General features: G+C 52.5%; 7 protein-coding genes across 7 annotated transcripts; 4 read left to right on the top strand and 3 right to left on the bottom strand.

Moving 5' to 3' along the window:
* Window positions 1–2,467: 2,467 nt before the first annotated feature.
* NCS57_00436800 (EKC/KEOPS complex subunit BUD32) lies at window positions 2,468–4,005 on the top strand (the record flags this gene model as incomplete). Its single annotated transcript, XM_053054329.1, has 2 exons — window positions 2,468–3,654; window positions 3,720–4,005. The coding sequence occupies 2 exons, from the start codon at window positions 2,468–2,470 to the stop codon at window positions 4,003–4,005; spliced, it is 1,473 nt and encodes a 490-aa protein (XP_052916489.1).
* A 2,405-nt stretch (window positions 4,006–6,410) lies between these two features.
* Window positions 6,411–8,213, top strand: NCS57_00436900 (MYND-type zinc finger protein samB; the record flags this gene model as incomplete). Its single annotated transcript, XM_053054330.1, has 3 exons — window positions 6,411–7,808; window positions 7,859–8,020; window positions 8,079–8,213. The coding sequence occupies 3 exons, from the start codon at window positions 6,411–6,413 to the stop codon at window positions 8,211–8,213; spliced, it is 1,695 nt and encodes a 564-aa protein (XP_052916490.1).
* A 451-nt stretch (window positions 8,214–8,664) lies between these two features.
* NCS57_00437000 (uncharacterized protein) lies at window positions 8,665–10,775 on the bottom strand (the record flags this gene model as incomplete). The annotated part of the gene is made up of 3 exons (XM_053054331.1): window positions 8,982–10,775; window positions 8,881–8,930; window positions 8,665–8,824 (listed from the first exon to the last, which is right to left on the bottom strand). The coding sequence occupies exons 1-3, from the start codon at window positions 10,737–10,739 to the stop codon at window positions 8,665–8,667; spliced, it is 1,968 nt and encodes a 655-aa protein (XP_052916491.1). The 5' UTR covers window positions 10,740–10,775.
* Window positions 10,776–12,915: 2,140 nt separating this feature from the next.
* NCS57_00437100 (uncharacterized protein) lies at window positions 12,916–13,746 on the top strand (the record flags this gene model as incomplete). Its single annotated transcript, XM_053054332.1, has 1 exon — window positions 12,916–13,746. The coding sequence occupies exon 1, from the start codon at window positions 13,021–13,023 to the stop codon at window positions 13,744–13,746; it is 726 nt and encodes a 241-aa protein (XP_052916492.1). The 5' UTR covers window positions 12,916–13,020.
* Window positions 13,747–15,870: 2,124 nt separating this feature from the next.
* On the bottom strand, window positions 15,871–17,032 carry NCS57_00437200 (SET domain-containing protein; the record flags this gene model as incomplete). Its single annotated transcript, XM_053054333.1, has 2 exons — window positions 15,871–16,866; window positions 16,913–17,032. 2 exons carry the CDS (start codon window positions 17,030–17,032, stop codon window positions 15,871–15,873), a joined length of 1,116 nt encoding a protein of 371 aa, XP_052916493.1.
* Window positions 17,033–17,629: 597 nt separating this feature from the next.
* Window positions 17,630–19,108, top strand: NCS57_00437300 (UBX domain-containing protein; the record flags this gene model as incomplete). Its single annotated transcript, XM_053054334.1, has 4 exons — window positions 17,630–17,708; window positions 17,766–17,818; window positions 17,887–19,008; window positions 19,064–19,108. 4 exons carry the CDS (start codon window positions 17,630–17,632, stop codon window positions 19,106–19,108), a joined length of 1,299 nt encoding a protein of 432 aa, XP_052916494.1.
* Window positions 19,109–19,347: 239 nt separating this feature from the next.
* NCS57_00437400 (uncharacterized protein) lies at window positions 19,348–20,035 on the bottom strand (the record flags this gene model as incomplete). Its single annotated transcript, XM_053054335.1, has 2 exons — window positions 19,740–20,035; window positions 19,348–19,591 (listed from the first exon to the last, which is right to left on the bottom strand). Exons 1-2 carry the CDS (start codon window positions 19,946–19,948, stop codon window positions 19,348–19,350), a joined length of 453 nt encoding a protein of 150 aa, XP_052916495.1. The 5' UTR covers window positions 19,949–20,035.
* Window positions 20,036–20,048: the final 13 nt, after the last annotated feature.

A 20,048-nucleotide genomic window follows, 5' to 3' on the forward strand; every position in this document is an offset into this window, starting at 1 on the left:
TGAGGTAAAATGAAGTGTCAGCTTTGGCTTTGGGCCCTGCAGACTTGGCCTTTGCCACAAATTTCGAGGAATTTGATGCGTGGGATCACGATGCAAAAACCAGACGAGCCCCCTCCGAAGATGTTTCTTGCTCGATTCAGGGAAACTCTCCCAGAAAAGCTTGTCTGAATCATATCACCACCTTGAACTTGGACGCTAGGCCCGGGCCGTTGAGGCAATCTTGATGACCTTTTAGGCAGCAAGTCATGGCGGAGGAACGATTGGCCGTCCCCCAACCTTGTTGGAAGTTGCATTTTGCCCAACCTCGACTTCTATTACAGAGCGAGGAAATTCGGTGCTGGCCTCAAGACGCTAGGGTTGCGGCAGGACAAGTCACCAAAAGGACCGCCGATCCATATCGTCCGGCTCGAGAGAATCCACGAACCTGGGTGAAATGAGTTGGCCAGTCAGCCACCACGTCCTAGGTGGTTTGACAGACCCTTCAGGACCAACAAGATTTTCAGAACTATGGGCTTTCGCCATTGATTTCGTCTGTGTAACGTTTTCGCTGAGCTACGGCTTTCATTCTTTCACCCTCTTCGTATCTCCGCCTTTATCGCGGTTCCGTCGTTATTAGGCCCTGGATCCTCAACACTCATAGTATAACGCCCTATAGACTCTTCGCCTTAATCTTAACTTTATTCCGCCCTAGAATCCATGGCCACGAGAGAAACCGCATTGTTCAGTTAGAATCCTCATTCTATTCTGTACAGATCAGCATGGCAGAATCGGACAGGGGTGTTTCACTAATAGGAAAACGGGTTGACTTACACGCCTACGGTGAATGTTGACTCAAGAGGAAAGAGATCGCGGGGAGGGGAATACTGAAGACTGAATGAAAAGACGAACAAGATAACACGCAAAGGGTTGGCATGGTTGAGGGTAGAGCCAGGATGTGAGTAGGGTCAGGGCGAGGATGTGGGTGATCAGAACCGCCCACATGCGCATTGAAAGGGCACAGGTGAAGCCTGCAAGCACAAACTCTTGAGCCAGACACGGCCAAGGGCGATACCAAAAGTACGGCCCCCGCTCCTCATCTTGCCCGGCCACTATGTCGGCTGGGCTGCGTCAAGGGGATCTGTGGGATTGGGTATACCGGGCCCCTGCTACGGCTTCTCCCTCCATAGGACTGGTACGCCGCCTCGAGAAAGCCGATGAGAGCCCGCCTCATTTGGCGTCGGTCCGTCACGATATCAATGTGGCACCAACTTCCACCGTTCTGAGCCTCGGCGTTTTCGAGGTAGATGAGAAGGAGCGTGTCCCAATCGAAGAAGGCGACGTATTTGCTGTTGTATTGGTAGGTGTAGTTGACCGCCTGCTTCATCAGGATATCTGCGTTGCCGTGGAAGGCTGTAGGATCGCCGTGCAAGCTTGCGTTACGCCGATAGAAGTCATTTGGCGTGCAGCAAGCCTCGGTGAACTCGTCAAGGCGGATGATGCCTGGTCTCTTGTAGTCTAGGGTGGCGAACCGAGCAGAGGCGCCGCCAGGTAGACGTCGGTGCTAACTCTTGTCCGCTCTGGCTGAAGCGCTGATGGAACTCTTGACGTACTCTTGGTTGAGATGGAATACCTCCTTGGGGTGATGGGCGGCTAAGGCGAGGTCGACGGGATTAATTAGCTGAGGGGAGGCCGCATCGCTGACATCGGCTTCGACGCGCAGAGTTCTCGTTTCCTCCCAGCTGGCCAAATAAGAGTCTTTCAGGTGACCACGGATCAAGCTGGAATACAGAGAGGCAAAGAAACCATGTAGTCGTAGTCCGAGTCTGGGAGCTTCCGATGTCAGGGTTGATGGGCCGGAAACGTGAGCATCATGATTCTTGACGATAGGTTCAGTCCTTATTGGTATAGGTTCATCAAATTATTCGAGAATAGTTACGGCAGGCATCTTCGCATGCTTATGATGATTTGGGGATAGGAACTGAATGAGGAAGGGAAAGGTTGGAGGATAAGATTGTACGGGATGACTCTGGATCCTAGTCCGAGGTCTTTAGAGACAGTGATTCACTGCCTGCAAACGAACGCCCAACTCCACTCCACCAGCCATATCGTGATATTCTAGGGAAACCTTTAGGATGGAATTAGCGAGGTGGCTGGGCTTGCATTTGGAGTCGAGATATTCTACCATCCGAGTCCCTCTCGACGAAGCACTTCGTCCACTCAGACGGCAACCAATCAGAGAGGTCTGTGTTCAAGGTCAACTTAATCCCACAAAGGAGGTTCACCATCCGCAACTAATTTCAAGACGGTAGCACAGAGTCTGAAGCGTCCCGGGAATTGTATCAAACGCAAGCTGGTTGTTTGCCAGGTCCGCGCGGGTGCCTGAGGCAGCGCCGCACCTTGACCTCATCTCGCACAACACAACTCGGACTTCCCTCGCGACCAGACTGATTCCTTCCATGATACGACATGCTATTCTGCAGGTCTCAAAATGCTACCAGACGATATTCAAAAAGCAGACTGGCTGCTGGGCTCATGGGTGCCGCCACCCGATCCACGACGGCCAGATTTCCCCTACCACAACGGCCTCACTCTCACCATCCGACCTCATGTCCCTCCACCTCCATTTGGATTGACTGGATATACCAGAGGGTTGGAGCGTCAAGAAGCACCACGGGAAGAGGTCGCCAAATTCCCACAGAGTGAATGGTGCCTGCGCAATCCTGTCGCCGAAACCGCACCGCACCCAGACGTCACCGAAGAGCAGATGCTGAAGATTGTTGGTTGCATCGCTTGCAAGGACGGCCGTGGTGCCCAGGTCGTACGCTGCCAAGTAGGCCACGATTTGAGCAACGTATATGTCGCGAAGATCTACGATCCCCTTTACTACTCCTTCTCGGACCCAGACTTTGGCACCCCCATCGACGTAACGTACAGAGCAGACCAAGACTATTCTCGAGAGACAGCTGCATTCGAAGACCTCAAAGCCGACGGGGCGGATGGCCGCTTCTCTCCCAAATACTATGGCTCCTGGACTTTCGACATGCCTTTGACAGGCACTCCTCCGGTGTTGCGACCAGTCCGCTTGGTGCTCATGGAGTACATCAAGGGGACTGACCTCTGGACCATCATGGAGAGAGACGGAGAGGCTCTCGGGTTCCATACCGTCCCTCCTGAACAAAGACTCGAAATTTTCGCCAAAGCTGCCGAAGCTGAGACGAATTTGAAGTTTCACGGCGTCATCCACCGAGACTTCTCGCCCAGAAACGTCATGATCGCAGACCCTGTTACCAGCGAGGGAGTTGACTCCCACACTCCCCGGGTAATATTGATCGACTTCAACAACTCCACCTGCGCCAACCGCCCGAACTACATTTACAAAGAATTTTGGGAGACACCTCCCATCCCCGTTAGTCCACGTTACAACTGGTGGGGAGGATGTCCCAATGAGTTTTCGCAGTGGGTGCCGGAACCGCATCGCTCCCAGGATGCTGTCTTCAATGGCTGGTTGGTGACGCGGTGGCCGGATCCTTCTAGCGGATACTTGCTGCTTCCATTCACATTGCCTAGGCATGTCCGCAGAGCTGGTCTGATTGAGTACGCTTTGCCAGTCCCTGATACTGAACCCGTCTTTGCACAAGTGTACAGTCGTCAGTATGAGCTGCCACCCATGCCTTGGTAAGTCATTTATATGGGGATTGATACTAAAAGTGACACGAACAAGCTTATTAACATACCGATAGCTCTCCAATCGACACAAAGTCTCCGGACGGATCGAGCGAAGCAAAGACGCCAGACACTAGTACTGGACCAGACGGAAGAACCTCACCTCAAAGTGAACCCGAGGATTTTGAGAACGAGCCCAGTGTCGTTGAACTACAATACCACGAGAGTCTTTGGACTGAAGGCGGGGCATCAACAAGTGAAATGAAGGAAGAAGACATGAACCTCCTTGGAGTTGGAAGCAATGAAGCAAGGACATCACATGAGGGCATCAATTTGGAGGACAGCCAATTCACTCAGGGCTAAACTGAGAGAGAGGGAGGAGTTATTGGACCTCACAGTAGCGAGCTGACACGAAATGAGCTCGACGGCACAGAGACATAGAGATATGCTGAAGGTGCAGGGACTTGAGGCACATGGCTCCATTCACTCGCAGACAATCAAAGAGGACATTGTCAGTAATGTTTGTGTAGAGGTGTAATCAAAACTTCTAGGTTGTGGGAGCAAAAAAACTGATGGCCTTTCCTAACACTATTTTAACCCTCGGAAGTCTTCGTAGGATGGGGTAAAGGGCACTGGAGGTTCTTTTTTTTTTTTTTTTTTTCTGGAAACCTCCGTGGGATATTATAAGCCAGCATATTGTGCGTACTCGTCATTTGAGACGAAATCGCGTAGGTGGGATATATATATATATAATTGAATCGATTCTCGATCCCCGAAGGCGCGTCGAGGATGTAGGCGATGAAAGTTAGTCGCAGGGTTTCGTCGTATCCCAGAACTCCCTCGTCGATGTGATGCTCGATGTCCTAGGACACGGGGGAGTTCCCTTTTCGCTTTGAGGTGTAAGACTGAATTATATAGCTAGCAGAGAGAGGAGCAGCATTCGATGTGGCCCCCCTCGTCTGATGATTTGAACATGTTCTCAAAAATGCCGTTGACGGTAGCGGCGATCCCCATGGCCAACACCTCATGACTGGGGTGTGGCCTGGTCTTCTAGGCTGAACTGTTGCATTTTAACAAACTTGGGACATTTCTTCCTCCTATTCTCGAGATCCTTGATCAGGTTATCATCATCGAACGACACCCGAGACAGAGAAGGATGGTACCCTTTCGTGTCTTATCACCACAGGCAAATAAGCATTCAGAGGCGTCTTTGAGAGCTAGCTTGGTGCAGGGCGCTGACCCCTCTGATAACTGGTATATATATCTCCAACAGGGGCGTTTTGCTTGACGATCCTGAGCTGCCAGCGAGGACGCAGGTGGAGTGAACAGTTGGAATGGCCGAAGGGTGTCGACAACTCCTGTCTCTGCGAATATCGTATTGTGAGATGACAGTCTCTGCCTGAGGAAGTACCGGAGGGGCCATATGTCCATAATGCTCTACCGGGTAGTCAACGACGTCTTCGTTGACCCCGAGGGTCCATGAATAGATTGCCTCGCCTCGGCGAGGGCGGGCATGGACTTGTTTCGTCCACAAGCAGTGAACGGAATTGACTCGTAACCCGAGATTATAACAGCAGTGCGGAGATGGGTAGCTCCTATGGCCTATAGATCCATCATGTCCTGAACAACTTCTGACCAGCCCGGCGCTTCATCATCCAGGCTGCAGATGTGCGGCTTACTGTTCGAGTGACGGGATTTCTACACAGGGATGATGATATCGTCATCTGTCTAGACGGGAGGAAGATGGACAGTCTCGGATCCAACAGGGCTTAGGGATTGGGGAGGTCTCTATGACGGGGAAAGGCTGTCGGAGGCGCGATGCGCTCTGGGTTCGTCAAGTTCCAGTATATAGGGATGTTGTGGTGGATCTGATATATAGAGTATGCTCAACATTGATGATGGCGACAGCTAGGACTGGATCGGGGTTTATATGGTTTTCTTGAGAATGGTTGTTACCTATCTTTCTGTCTTTGCGAGCAGATTTGGGAGTAGAGTGATCAAGTTTGCATGTACCGACACAACACGAAGACAACGCATCAACCTGTCGTTGTTGGTTTGGCAAAGGCTTGATAGACACAGTAATTGCTATCATATCCAACTATTTCCTCACAAGCGAAATCACACATATTGCCTTGGTAACCCTCCCAAAGTATGGGGTGGTTGTCTGGGATGCTTGCCTCTGGGTGCTGATAGGGGGCAAGCATCGACAGGCAACCCGTGAGCTTTGTTGCACTGAAACACGCAAGAGCACGGAGAACTTGAAACAGACAAGTATGGAGTGCATGTTGCCGTCGCCCTATTTTTGGAATTGTTTATCATGGGCGACTGATCGAGCACTATCCTGTTGCCACCCGAGTTGCTTGCACACGACAGACTAGCCAACACTGTCCAACATGTGGTTTATTGCCCCTGCCGGTGACCCTGCCGTGATTACAGTGCCAATTACCAGCCAAACAAACTTTGACTGCTTAAATGATATATGATCAACCCAGGGTTGATACTAATATGCTTGGTATCAGGCTTGTAGCACCTGCTGACTCCCCCTGGGCGGGTCGTTGCATCCCATCTACGCCACCAAGCGATATTGAACAAACAGACTTAGTATGCAGGCTGCCTGCTGCATCCAATGCCTTGGGAGAAGCAGTTTGACCAGTGCCGGTCACCTGCAGAAGTGTGAGAGCAGTGATCATTTGACCCACGGCTGACAACACCTTTATCATCTCCCCCTTCTCCCTCTCAAATCCTTTCCCCGTCAAAGTCTTTTCATCATGGCCACCGACGAAAAGATGGCTACCAAACAGAACTCGGACACCGACCAGAAGGTCGACACCCCGATGTACGCCATCCGGGACGTTCCCGGCAAGGGAAAGGGTCTCATCGCAACCAAGCCTATCCCCAAAGGCACTCGAATCCTGGCCGAAGCCCCCGTCTTCACAAATCCCCTCGCTTTAGAGATCCAAAACGTCAAGGCCGAGGTCATCCGTCGGGTCAACAACCTTACGCCAGCCCAAAAGACGGCCTACTTCGACTTGACCCGCCTGGACATGTTCAGGTCCGAAGATCCAGCCTGGAACGTCTTTTGCAGCAACTGCCTGAGGGGACCCGCTGAAGAAATCCACGGTCTTTACTTGATAGCCTCGCGTGTCAACCACGCCTGTCTGAACAACGCCCACGAGTCCTGGAACGCAATCCTGGGGAAGCTCACCCTCCACGCTCTCAAGGACATAGCAGAGGGCGAAGAGATCACCATCTGCTACCTCAACAAGCTCCGGGACAGGGCCGGACGCCAGGCGGGACTCCGCGAGTTCACATGCACCTGTAGCCTGTGCTCCCTCGAGGGGCAGCGCCTGGAAGAGAGCGACCAGAGACTGAGGCAATCGTGGTATTTGTACGAGCTCTTGGGGATTCGGTCCGAGGCCACTGACGAGTCGGTATGGAGGAGATATCGCGCCATCCGGGAATGCGCCGACCTGCTCGCCAAGGAGGACGCGTTCGACCACTACTCGATCCATCTTTACTCCATCGCCTGCTTCTCGTTCATGGTGATGGACGAGCGTGCAAGACACATGGCTTTACTTGAGCGGCACCATCAGGCTTGCCTCTTGTTCCTGGGCGACGACAACCCCAAGACGTTGAGCAGCCAGCAAACGCTCCAGGGTCTAGCCCACTGGAACTCCGTCATGGGCAGGGTAGACCCAGCCGTCGTGCCCGAAGGGCTTGACCCGGAAGCCTTCGAGGACTGGCTCTGGAGAGACAGCAACGCCTGTCTCAACGGCTTTGCTGACCTCAGCAACGAAGCTGTCTTTCCTCGCCTCGGAGGTCTTCCTATCTCGGCCAGAAACAGTCCAGATTACTTTAATTTCGCCGGTAACGGACGCCGTTTACAGCCTCGCAAGGCCTGGTGCCTTCTCGCCGAGATTATCAAGACCGGCTCCATCCCTGGAGGCGTCCGGTTCTGGATCCAGGACCACTACCGCAACCAGTGCCCAATCGAATTCAAGTCAGGAGGTCAAAACTCAAGAGCCCTCAGCCCCGAGCCCCGAGTTGGTTGGGCCATCGCCATCTTGCGCCCCGTCAGGAAGGGTTACCTCGCCGAGCACTTAATCTTAGGGCAGCATCTCCAGTATATGCTTCGCGTTAGAGATCGTGAGAAGGACCTTATCAAGGTATTCCCCCAGCCGCCGTCCTCGAAATCACATGCTGACAACACTCATAGATATTCCCAATGTCCTTGAACGATCTGATGTCGCTGAGTGCTCGCGTGCAGCAGTTCTCGATCCAGCACGATGACGGAATGAGAACATGCCATGCCTGCCAACGTCAGGGAACCTCACTCATGGCATGCGCTAAATGCCACTTTTTCTGGTATTGCGACAAGGTGAGACATTCAGGCCAACATACCGCGGCGTTGGATCTTTATATTGATTGGTTTACAGGATTGCCAGGCGCAAGGTTGGCGTGAGAAAGGCCACAAGAACGACTGCAAGATGCTCGGGGACTCCGACCTGAAGGCCATCTTTCAGACTGCCTGGGACGACTTGGGCAACAGACCCTTGAGATTCCCTCTGTGAATTTGTGTTGAGCAGTTCAACACTTGAGGGCGTATCGGTGTGCAGGGCGTGGTTGCACAGCAACATTGCTGGACAATGAGTCGTGCTTGTTTTTGGAGTGGAACGGTATAGCGGAACAGAGGTTTTGTATCGTTGTCAAAATTAAATCGCTTGTAAGGTATCTATCTAAATGCAAATGCTTTCTATAAACTGTCATCGTGACCAGAATCTAATTTTGCTCACGAAGCTCGCCGGCCTACCAGAGTCATCAGAGCTGGTAGGACTTGTTTGGCGGAATGACACTCGTCGCGGCTTGACATAGTAAAGGTCAGCCTCTCTGAACGAGTAATCAACGTTTGGATTTGATGGAGAAGCCATCTGCCACGCTGGTGACACCTCTCCAGGTTGCAGCCCCCCTTCACCCCCTGAGCTGCCCGAGCTGGAACTCTCACTTGTGCTCTCAGCGATGCTCTCAGGGGTTAATCTTCCCAGTGCCTTGAACTGATGATTCCTCTCTAAGAGGCTTGATGAGGGCCTCTCGGGCCTTGGGGACCGGAAGTATGTACGTAGCAGTTCTGGTGATACTGGCTCTGAGCCGAAAGACGACGCGCGAGGCGAGCAAACTGACGGCGCTTTCGAGCTTAGCGAGCTATTCCTCTCATGATCGACTACGAGGCCCCGTACGGACAGATTGGTGACAGTCGTGGGGCGCCTTGAGAGTTGTCGAAGGCCAAACACCTGGCACCGAGTTAGCATAACAGTGACCTTCATCAAGAGAGGTACACCTACTTGAGGGCGTTCCCGATCCTCGTCCTTGTCTAGCTGCTCAGGGCTTGTCTTTTTGTTGGCCGCGGCTATGGCAAATTGGACGAGGTCGTAGGTCGAGGGAACGAGAAACATGCCAATCATAAAGAGAGCATGGAACATCAACATGATGTATCCGAGAGCACTAGAAGCCTTGTGGCTCGCGAGATCAGGAACCATGCCCACGCACAGAAGCAGGACACATAGTCGTGCGACCGTCACCACAGTAGCCCTGGAAAGCAGGCCGGACACTGACCAAGCCCATGTAGCAAGGCCAAGTTGACCAACTTCGCAAGCCATAAGGACAAACAGCTGCTCCGTTCCGAAGTGTTGCAAGCCTCCAATCATAGACCCTCGGAGCACGAGAAAGCCAAAAGTAGCCAGCGTGTAATAGTCCTGGGTTCGCGATGGCACTTCATCGGCTTCCTGCCTATGGAGTTCGTCGATGAGCAGATATCCCATATTCTGAGGGCTCCGTGAAGACAACCCCCACCAGCATCCCAGAATCAATAGGCAGATCGCCACGAATGTCAAGATGGTGTAATAAGATGGCAAGAAGCGAGCCATGTCAATCTGGTAGGTTGCCCAGGCCGTGAGGGGAAGCAAGAGGTAGCTCAGAAAGACGCGCAGCGCAACCCAGATAGTTGCCTTGTGGTTGTCTTTAGCAGAGCCCTCCAGACTCCAGTGCCCAGCTTGTCGAAACCAATCCCGTGTCCATCTTAGGCTCTGACCGATGTGGATGAGAATGAAGAGGCAGATGAGAATGACGACGGCTAGAGTGGCGATGTTGCTCCAAGTGCCCATAGTGACAGGGGCACCCATAACCTGTATCATGTGCTCGAGGCCTGAAGTTCCACCAAATGTGCCATTGATCTCATGAATGCCATCACGGATACCAAAGTAGACGGAATGCCTGATCACGATGCCTCGTTGGAGCATCAGAGTTGACCAACTGGCAGCGCTGACAATCGGTTGCAGAAATCCGGGATAATTGAGGCTGAGCGCTCCGGCAAAGAAGATGAATTGGATATACGAGAGACAATCGGCGATCCTGGTGAGGTGTGACCTGTCCGATGCCCTTTGAACGGAGCCCTCTTCTTCGTCTTGTAGCGGTTGTACCAGATTGGACCACTCTCGCCAGCCAGCAGCGAGAATCACCAACACAAAGGTAATAACCGGACCCCAGAAGGAAATGCCTTGCATCGTTGGGCCAATATCTGGTGTCAGGAAACCATTCATGCATCCAACTGGGAGGTCATCGGAGCCCCTGATATCCACCTCCAGCTCGAAAGCCGCCAAAGGTGCTGGATGATCGATTCGGAAAAGGACATTAAAGTATTGTGTTCGCTTTTGAATCTTCTGGGCGGTCCATAGTCTCGACTCGCAAGTCGAGTTTAGAATCTCGCCATGGTATCGACTCGTTCCACCGAGAGCAGCCAAGCTCAGCCCTATTGAGGCATCCTGTTGGCGGAATTCTTCGCACGATTTTAGATCCGTATATTCGCCCGAGATGATCAATTGGAGTCGTGTCTCATTGTGTCGTTCGTCGAGGGAAGCTGAGAGGCTATAGGGAGTGAACTGGGGGTGCGACGAGAGAGCCTCTCCAGAGGCCGAGATGCAATCCCGGACCTGGACATGCGCAGCCAGACCAGGACGCGCGAGGAAAAGTAAAAGAGCAAAAAGTAATGACCTGAAGGAGAGCATCTGCGTCAAAGAATTAGAAAGAGAGGGAGTAGCTGGCATCGCCGCCGCCGTCAACGAGACATGAAGGGAAAGGAGAGACAACGAAGGGACGTTGGATGATCACGAACAAACAATCCATTTCATTGCAGGGGAAGGGTTCAAAAGACCAGGCGTTTTCCGGGGCAGCCTTTCGATTTCTGCAAAATCCCCATCCAGGAACCCTGGCAGCCCCTGGCTAGTGACGTCGCAAGCGCTACAAGGCCTGTAAAAAGAGCTCTGTGGACCGTCTAAAACACCCGGTCGCTCTGTGGATGCCGCTTACAGGAGCGATCGTCGTCATTTCGATGGGGCTCAACTGTCGTGGTCCTCCATCATGGAGCCCGGGGCATTGTGGCGATCCAGAGGTTGAAGAGAGCCTGACTCGTCCGGTGCGCTAGCGGACAGAAGTGGAATCAGGCGGCCTCTCCGAAGACCCAATGAGCCGGAGCCGAACAAGAAGCTTGGTGGATAACTTGGACTTTAGCATTGCTATTGAGAGTGCCATTGAGAGTGCCGTTGAGAAGTGCCGCGGCGATTCGTGATGGCATCCACTTGAGGATGGGAAGAGCTCACCCGGGTCACGTGGTTGTTCGTTGCGTGTACATTCTATCAGCAGTTTAACCTTGGGCCTTCTATTCCCTAGGTAGGTATTTAATTCACATAATCACGTCGCAGGAACTCATTTCGAAGCCTATTCTTCACCTGTCGCTTCCTTTGAGACGATATCACTGGTGTTGATGTCCTTTGCGCAAGAAAAGAAACCAAGGATCGAGCTCACAATGACAAAGGCAAGTCTGGCAGAGAGAAACGAAACACAAGGCCTCATCCTAGACACCAGCAAGCAACCTCGACGGTTCCCAATTGCTTAGTTGGTTCATCAAGAGAGATCATCATCCGAGCAAAGGGGATGGTAATTCGTGGCTGAAATTCTGCAGGGCGAATCGTCTAGAGAGACATGACATGGGGCTGAGCCGCCGGGGAAGCGGATGATATTCATGACCCCAGCAATGTGCAATGCTTTCTTCTTCCAATGCTTTTGATTTAGCAGAGGGCTTTTTGATGATTCAAAATGTAAATCGTTTTTGTTCAGCTCGCCTCAACCTGGTTCATCAGCGCCCCCTTTGGACAGCCATGCAGCATCAATGAGGCTATCGTCACTGCACTTTGGGAACTCCGCTCAGAACGCGCGTCTAAATGAGTATGGTTCGTTGCTTACACAATGTGAGACTTGGCTTACATGCGGTGAAGCCTGTCTCGGAGTCGTCAGAACCACAAATCATATCACACTTGTCACATTGGATGTGTTGTCACCACCATTGTGAATTTGTGGCTTTAAGTGTTTCGGTCCGCTATCAGACAGGGAGGGATGTTGACACCGGATCCTCGATGCCTATGTCTCAAGTAGTCTCCGTTCATCAACGGAATTCACCAAAGTATTGTCTGATGTGAAAGAGGGGTGTGAGTTGAGTTGGGTTGACATGTGTCTCGGAGAGAAGAGGACATGAGAGCGCCTCGAGCATCCACAGCCCTTCTGATCAAGCCATGAAATGTACGCAATCCTCACACTCGGGCAGTTTGTCCTGTCCCGCGCTTGCGGAAACAAGCTGGAATAGATGTGACTAGATATTTTCAACTGGAGTTAAAGGTGTTGTGTGTTGAAGAATCGGCTTCTCTGTGTAATCAATCATTATCATCTTCAACGACATTGTTCACAAGCTCTCTACTACTCCGTAGAATCAAAGAGAATACCGCACAATTTTAAAGCCTGATCTTTATCGGTTAGCCATGACCGGGTATCATCGAGACTGAGATTGCCGGGTATTCAAATGAGACAACAACTCTTTGCATGAGACAACAAGAGAATGTCAATCAAGCATTGGCGACAAGTTTACCCCGCGAATGGCTTGACTGATTGGTCCAGAAAGGCCGCAGGGGTCTATGCACGTGGAAGGTCGAGAGAGACTCAACGCGGGATACCGTTTTCAAAAGGTGGGATGAAGCAAGCCCGCTGGTGACGAGAAGCACATTGCTGTCTCACCTGCGAGGGATATCACTTGGCATTAGTGAAAGGGGTTTAATACCCGCTGCATTAACTGACCGGGTAAGCTGGTGGCTTGCCGGGTAGGTAGGGTGTTGCCGCCCCGTTTCAGCTCTGGATGATCCAAGAGTTCAATCAACACCCCATGCCGCCCACAGTCTGATCTTCTCATCACCTCTTAACCTCTCCCTTTCATGCCTATTCAATGACTTATCGACACTGAGAACGAATCTGGGTCGTTCCATAAACATCAGCACTTCAATCATGACCAGCTGCAACAATTGTCACAGGCGGGAGCCCGATGTTAAGCTGCTGACCTGCCGGTCGTGTTTCTCGGCCCAGTACTGTTCCAAAGAGTGCCAGCGGAGTGATTGGCCAAAACACCGAGGGCCCTGCCGCAGTATAAACCCGGTTCCTCCTATTCCGAATGCTTCACAGAGCTCCTGGGCGAGTTGGTTACAGGGACTGTTGGGCGAAGAGATCAATGGCGCTTATGGCCCGTCACCACCCAAGGGACTAGACAGCGCCATCTCTGAGCCCTTCACTCGTCTCCAGAACGGCACATTTCTGCACGACCGCTCAGAGAGGGATGTCTACCGGATCCTCATCGACAGCTTCCGCTTCCGCCTGGAGGAACAGTGCCAACACGAGGGTAAGCCCGCAAAGGGCACCATTTACGAGGACCATGACGATTCTCTACCTGACTTCAAGCGCTACCTCGAAACAGCGGCGTCCCGAAATAACTTGCTTCCGCCGTGGTGGACACCCGAGAAGCAAAGGGAGTGCGAAGCCTTTGGCATGTCCGGAACCAACTTCCAGGACTTGCACATGGCGTTGGAACAGTTTAGCGTCACCTGTCAATATGGGGACTCGCGATTCCCTTCGCAGCTTCGAATGCTTGCCGAAGCAGTCTACGGAAAGGGGGTTGGCGGAACCAGTTCGTTCACCAGGAGGAGTGCGTTGGCCCAATTGGAGGCTGAGCGGAGATAGAAGGAAGCAGACGACAAAATGGGAAGGGGAAGAACAACCTGTTTGAAACAGTATAGCAGCGCCTTTGTTACCTAGGTACGCGAGCATATAGGTTGGGTTGGTCTTGGGAAAAAAAGTACGGATTTGTCAACAGTTTAAGCTGAAAGAGCATTGGCTTGGTAGGATCAACGTTGGAAGTGGGATTGAACAGGGTTTTACCTAGGTTATGACAACAAATTGAATCGTCCTTTCCTTTCTTTTATAATCCATGGTTGTTCCCGTGAATTGTTTCATTGAGGCAAGTGCGCCGGGCGCTCTCAGAACAGCCAGCCCTCTGGCAAGTCGGCTATCCTCCACCTCCAGTTTCATCAACATCCACCACGCACCCGACATCAAGCACATTCTTTGGATTCATCTATACCATCGCTACTTGCAGTCGTTACAATGGGAAAATTTCGCACTCTTATTACATCTTTGGGTAAAAGATGGTTTCAGAGAAGGACAAAGAACGCCGACGAAGACGATGGCGACACGTCTGCCGACAACACACCCGACAACGAGAGCCCGTCTGCCGACGACAGCACTGTAGGTCATTACCCTAGGATGGACAAGACCCCTATACGTTCATCACTGGCTCACCGTAACCAGTCGGGAACTGACCTGCGGCAGCCTTTTACAGATGAGGAGGGCGAACTCGTTCCCCTAACGCGACAAGGCCATGGTCGGGTTAGCGTTGAAGAATGGTACTCGGACTCAGAACCCTCTCGATCCTCGCTCAGACTCAATGAAAGCCCTTCTCAATCGTCACAAGGCCTGCCAATTGTGTACGAAGACCCTGCCGAAGAAGAGCCAGATCGAGTAGAACCCACCCCCCCTCCACGTCGACGGCCTCGCAGACAAGTCAGGTTCAGTTATCCTCCGGCCGAAGCAGGGCCATCTCGAAGACCTCCAGATTATACACCGCCTCCTCCTCAATGGAATGAACGCATACAGACCGGGTTCGGACAATCTTCCATTCAGGCAGAGCAATCTTCTCAACCACATCCTGCGCAACGTTTGCTGCAACCTCGCCAAATTCAGTTCTTGTCACTCAATGCCATATCCCATGAGATTTGCATCACTCAGATGTTTAAAAACCCCTTGCTCTGGACAAACAAGCAACTACAGGCTATAGACTGCACTATCTTGAGCGAGCTGGCGTCCAGGCAACTCCCCAACAACGCAAGTTGGGAGCGCAATACCATGTCTTCCTCACGATTCCGCAACCCGTGGAGGGGCGTAGCGGCATCGCCGTTGACCTCTGCCACAAGAGTCATCGATCAATTGAACCAAGGAACAACTTATTCTTGTTGGTTCCTTATACCGGCTTTGCTACGTGGGTTTGGCCTCTGGCCGGCAGCTTTCAGGTAACTTTCCTCTCCACTTTCGAGAGATATCTTTGACTGACGCATCCAAGATCGACGATCCCTTATCGGTATCGTGAAGTTGAAATCCTCAATATCCCAATCCATAACACGTACAGCTAGAAGGAGTCGTCTAGGGAATTCCCTCAACTGGCCCATTTCGACTTGGGCAACCTTGAAGATGCTCGCAAACATCTCTGCAGTTTAGATTCTGGCGACGAAGAGATGCAGCGTCGCGGGCAGGCCGATTTCGATCGCATTTGTCCTGAAGACAAGTATAGCGATCCCTTCATTGTTGCTGTTCTGATCGCTCTGGCCCAGCAGCAAAGGTTGTTCATTGACGATCAACCACCAAAGCCGGATCCGAAAGGAAAGATGCCCGCATACATGCCCGCCCATCGAATCTGTGACTCTTACCAAAGCAGATCGTTCTTGGTTGGTCAAATATTTCCTAATGCAAAAGGCCATGATGCTGACTTGTGCGGGCCAGGTTCATGTTTTCGTCACCTGTAGAGGAGCACCCGGCTTTCATTTGTACAAGGCAATTGTTCCAATACAGCTCCTCGACAGACTGGAAGACCCAGGCCGGTTTAATCACTCTGGCAGACTGCTTGTGAACCATCATCGCATCAACCTCGGGGAGCCTTCAGCCGTGCTGGCAGAGCTGGGCCGTCTCCTTGGCCTCCCAATTGACGAACCGCCCCCCAGAAACAACCGAGAGCGAAATTAGCGGCGGAACAAGTCATTCAAGCGTCTCTATTGTCTTTGTCACCATGGCTTGAATCTGTTGCCATCTTTGGCGCAGTAGTTCTCGCTGGTTTCCCAAGCCTTCCTCTGTTTCGTCTATTTCGTCCATGGTTTTCGCAATTATCCCCAGAAAATCCTTAAGCGCCATCAGCAACAGCTCATTCACCTCATCTTGCGACGCATGCCCATCATCCACGGCATCAAAGAACCTCTGCCATTGCCCGGGGGTGCAGCAGAGCATCCGCAGAGCCACCTGAGTGCGGTGGCAGCCGAGTGTCTGGTCGTCAAGGGTGAATCTACCCAGGAAGTCGATACTCGAAAGCTCTGCACGCTGAGCCTTGTTTAGTAGCGGAAGTATCACGTCATCGAGATAGACTTCATCCCAGCGATTTGTACCAAGGATGAAGCCGTACTCGGTAAGGAGGAAGTCGTTCGAATGGGGCCCATAAGACACATACACCTCCTCACCTTGACGATAGACACGGTCCGCTTTGATGGTGTACCCCAAAGGCGAGAAGGAAAGTTGACAACCCTGGTCTGCGTGGTTGAAAAGGTCGGCGGCTGGCATACAGACTAACCGATCAGCCTGGGCGTATGCTTTCATCTTGGGCATGCTGTTGTAGAAGGTTCTGGTGTTGATGAGCACCCAAGCGTATAGATAGTCATCTCGAGTTAAATTCGGAAAAGCGTTCAGGACAATTTCACACTCGCGTCGAAAAGTAGCAGTCTGTTTGTCCAGGAGATTCTTTGCTCGCCTTGGGAGCAGCAGCTGTAGCTCACTCGGCCACATCATCGGCATGCCAGATTCTAGGTCCTCCTTAGTTGGGAGGACCGTCTTCCACACGGCAAAGTCATCGCTCTTGTCGAGAGCAATTTCAGCAGCCAAGATGCCGTGGACTGAGACGCCGTGCAGAGCCTCGGATATGTGCTTTGGCACAGTGTCTATGGTTCGAAGGGCTTTCAATGGGACAGTCAAGATGGCCTCATTTTCCTGGGAATTCAATTAGAAAGATTTTGAGAAGATTGGAGTTTCTTACTCTAATGTCGCGAGCTGCGACAACACCAATACCTCTACCAGGGAGAATTCGAGGTTCAATGCCTTTCAACTTGACGCCTTTGCCCTCAGCCCAAGGCAGGAAAGCTTCGTCGATGGACATTTTTCAGCACATTTACCTGAAGATTTACTCACCTTCTACTTTCCAAACTTGGGAATATCTAAGTATCCTAAAAGAGCAAAAAAAAAATCACGGCAAACAAAGAGTTGCCGTTGACTCATTCATCCATGGGATCCTTTCATGCAGCTCATCGCAAAGTTTCTACTGGATGGCGAGCTTCCAATTTGGGTTAGTCAGCACAAAGCCGAGCTTCGGCATGTTAGCCACGTGATGCCTCCAGCGTCATAGCTCCAAGCTGCTACTGTACCTGGTCACTTGGACCGACCTTTGGATAAGATCAAACTGTTGGGAACGCTTATGCCTCGTACCAATTCCTGTTGATTCTCTTTGAATTGTTTTCCCTTCTTAAGCTTGTTGTTCATCTGATATGCGCTTGTCGATGAATCATACTCTTTTGCGCATTCCAGACGATCGCCGGAAGCTCTCAGCCTCGTGAGACGCAGAGACCAGCTCGAAGACACCTTTTCACATCTGCCAGCAAGAAGAGAGGTTCTCGACTCCTCGGCATCTCTCGGCCTTGTTTCGTCCTCTAAGCGCTTCATTTCATCATACCAATTACCCCATTTCTTCTCTTTCAAAATGTTCTACCAAGGATCCCTCCAGGACGGAATCTCGACCGCAGTCGGTCAACAGAAGCTCGTCCTCTGCTTCGTGACAGGTATGTCTTTCATCCCCTGCAGCGCCGACAAAGGCCATGTGCTCACGTACGCCACAGATGAGAGCGAAGAGGGCGTGCAGTGGGAGACGGAGTTTCTAACCGATGAAACGGTAGGATTTCTGGATCTGCAGATCAATGGCCTGGGGTTGGTTCTCTTGTCGCTAACCGCAGTGTGCAGCTGAGCGACCTCATCAAGGACCATGCCATCGCACTCCGCCTCACAGCCGGCTCTGAGGAGGCTGGCTACCTGGCGCAGATTTTCCCTCTACCCCGGACTCCCACTGTGGTTATCATTAAGAATGGTGACCTGAAGGAGTACATCACGCCTGGCACCAGCAAAGAGGATTTCATCCGGAGGGTCCAGAGTGTCTTCAACTCCACAACGTCATCGTCGGCTGCGACCCAGCCGGCCCCGGCACCACCCAGTGCCCCAGCGCAGCCAGAACCCCCGGCGGCTGCACCACCAGCCGCAGCTCCTCAGACTTCAACATCTGAGAATGTTCGTCGGATATTAGCTGACCGGGCGGCCAGGTTGCAGGAGCAGAGGGAGGCCGAGAAAAAGGCAAAGGAGGAGCGCGCAAAGGCCGAAAAAGCAAAGGCGACCGCCATGGATAAGGACAATGCGGCTGCGCACAAAGCAGCCGATGCAGTGAGGAAGCGCAAGCAACAGGATCAGGAGGAGCGTGCGAGGATTCTCAAGCGCATTGCTGATGACAAGGCGGAGCGGCGGATGCGTGCCGAAGAGCGCCAAAAGCAGCGTTCTGAGACGGTTGAAACTCCCATCGAGGCGGTGGCCAATCTGCCTTCCATGACCAAGGTCGGCAGCATGACGGCGCTTCAGGTACGACTCTTTGACGGATCGACGCTCCGGTCGCGGTTCAAGTCGGAGACAGCTCTCAAGGAGGTGCGCAGCTGGGTGGATGAGAGCAGGACGGACGGAAAGCAGCCGTACACGTTCAAGCAAGTGCTTACACCGCTACCTAACAAGAACATTGACGAGACGGAGGAGGACAAGGCCATTGGGGACCTCGGCCTCTCCCCATCGTCAACGCTGGTGTTGATTCCCGTCAAGAAGTACGTATCTGCGTACGATGATTCAGGGAACATCTTTACGAGGTTCATCTACTTCATCCTGGGCTTCTTTACCTGGTTCTTTGGGCTCTTTGGCTCGAGGGAAGACCGGGGAGCATCGCAGGCACCGGCGCATGACGACGATGCACCCGCCAGCCCTCGGGATGAGTCCCGAATCCAGACCTTCCAGAACCAGCAGAGGGATCAACAACTGTACAATGGGAATTCTGTGAGTTGCATCTCGGTTCTCAACACATCATCACACAGTTACTAACATTGGCAAGTTGAATTTCGAGCCACGGCCAGATGAGGAAGAGAAGGATGCGTAGTGTTTCCCAGTGGAGTGGGATGGAGATCTTTTTTTGTTCTTTTGGTATTATACAATGGATGGTTGTGCCGAGAGTTGTAACAGTAGTATTTTCCCACCAGATCCCGTAATAACGCACGCTAGTCAAGGGGAAACCAATTCCCTATGCTCTTAATCCCCAGGTTTGATATCAAAGTCTCTTCTTTTTATTCCCCCCTCGTATCTAAATCGTAACGGACATGGGTGTGGCTCAACAACAACTTAGTTGGTGCCAGCAGCAGCCTGGCAGGCCTTGAGCTGCTCAAGATACCAGTTGCAGATCTGCATGTTGCCGTTGTTGTCATCCATGCACTTTGTAAAGTTCTGGGCGGCGCCGGCGCAGTTGTTGTAGGACTGCTCCTGGGGAGCGGCCTGAGCCTGGACGGGGGCGGGAGCGGGCTCGGAGGAGCCGCCGGAGAAGAGGCCGCCGATGGCGTGGCCGACCGAGGAACCGATAGCGACACCGCTGTAAGGATCAAGGTTAGCCACACGTGTCTGGAGGAGAGGCTGTGAGAGGGCCATGATGTGTATATCATGCTCCACATGGGAAGGAGTATCCAAATGGCGGTTCGGGACTCTGTTCCGGCTTGCGATTGAGGGCGAGGATGACTCACGCAGCAGTGCTGGCCATCTGGCCAAAGAGACCCGGGCCCTGGGAGACGGGAGCGGCAGCCTGAGGAGGCATGGCCTGGGGAGGAGGGTGAGCAGCGGCGGGAGGAGGAGCAGCCATGGTGGCGGCAGGACGAGCCTGCTGAGGCTTGGGAGCGGGCGCCGAAGCGGTAGGGCGCGAGGGAGCGCGGCCGACGGATCGTTGACGAGGCATTGTCGATTTGTTTGTTAGAAAGGACGGGTGTATTGGTGAGGTTGAATTGATGTTGAGGAAGAAGAATGTGATCAAGTTCCCGGCGGCGTGGAGATGGGGA

This window comes from Fusarium keratoplasticum, chromosome 3 (genome assembly GCF_025433545.1).
Source record: "Fusarium keratoplasticum isolate Fu6.1 chromosome 3, whole genome shotgun sequence".
Classification (NCBI taxonomy): domain Eukaryota; kingdom Fungi; phylum Ascomycota; class Sordariomycetes; order Hypocreales; family Nectriaceae; genus Fusarium; species Fusarium keratoplasticum.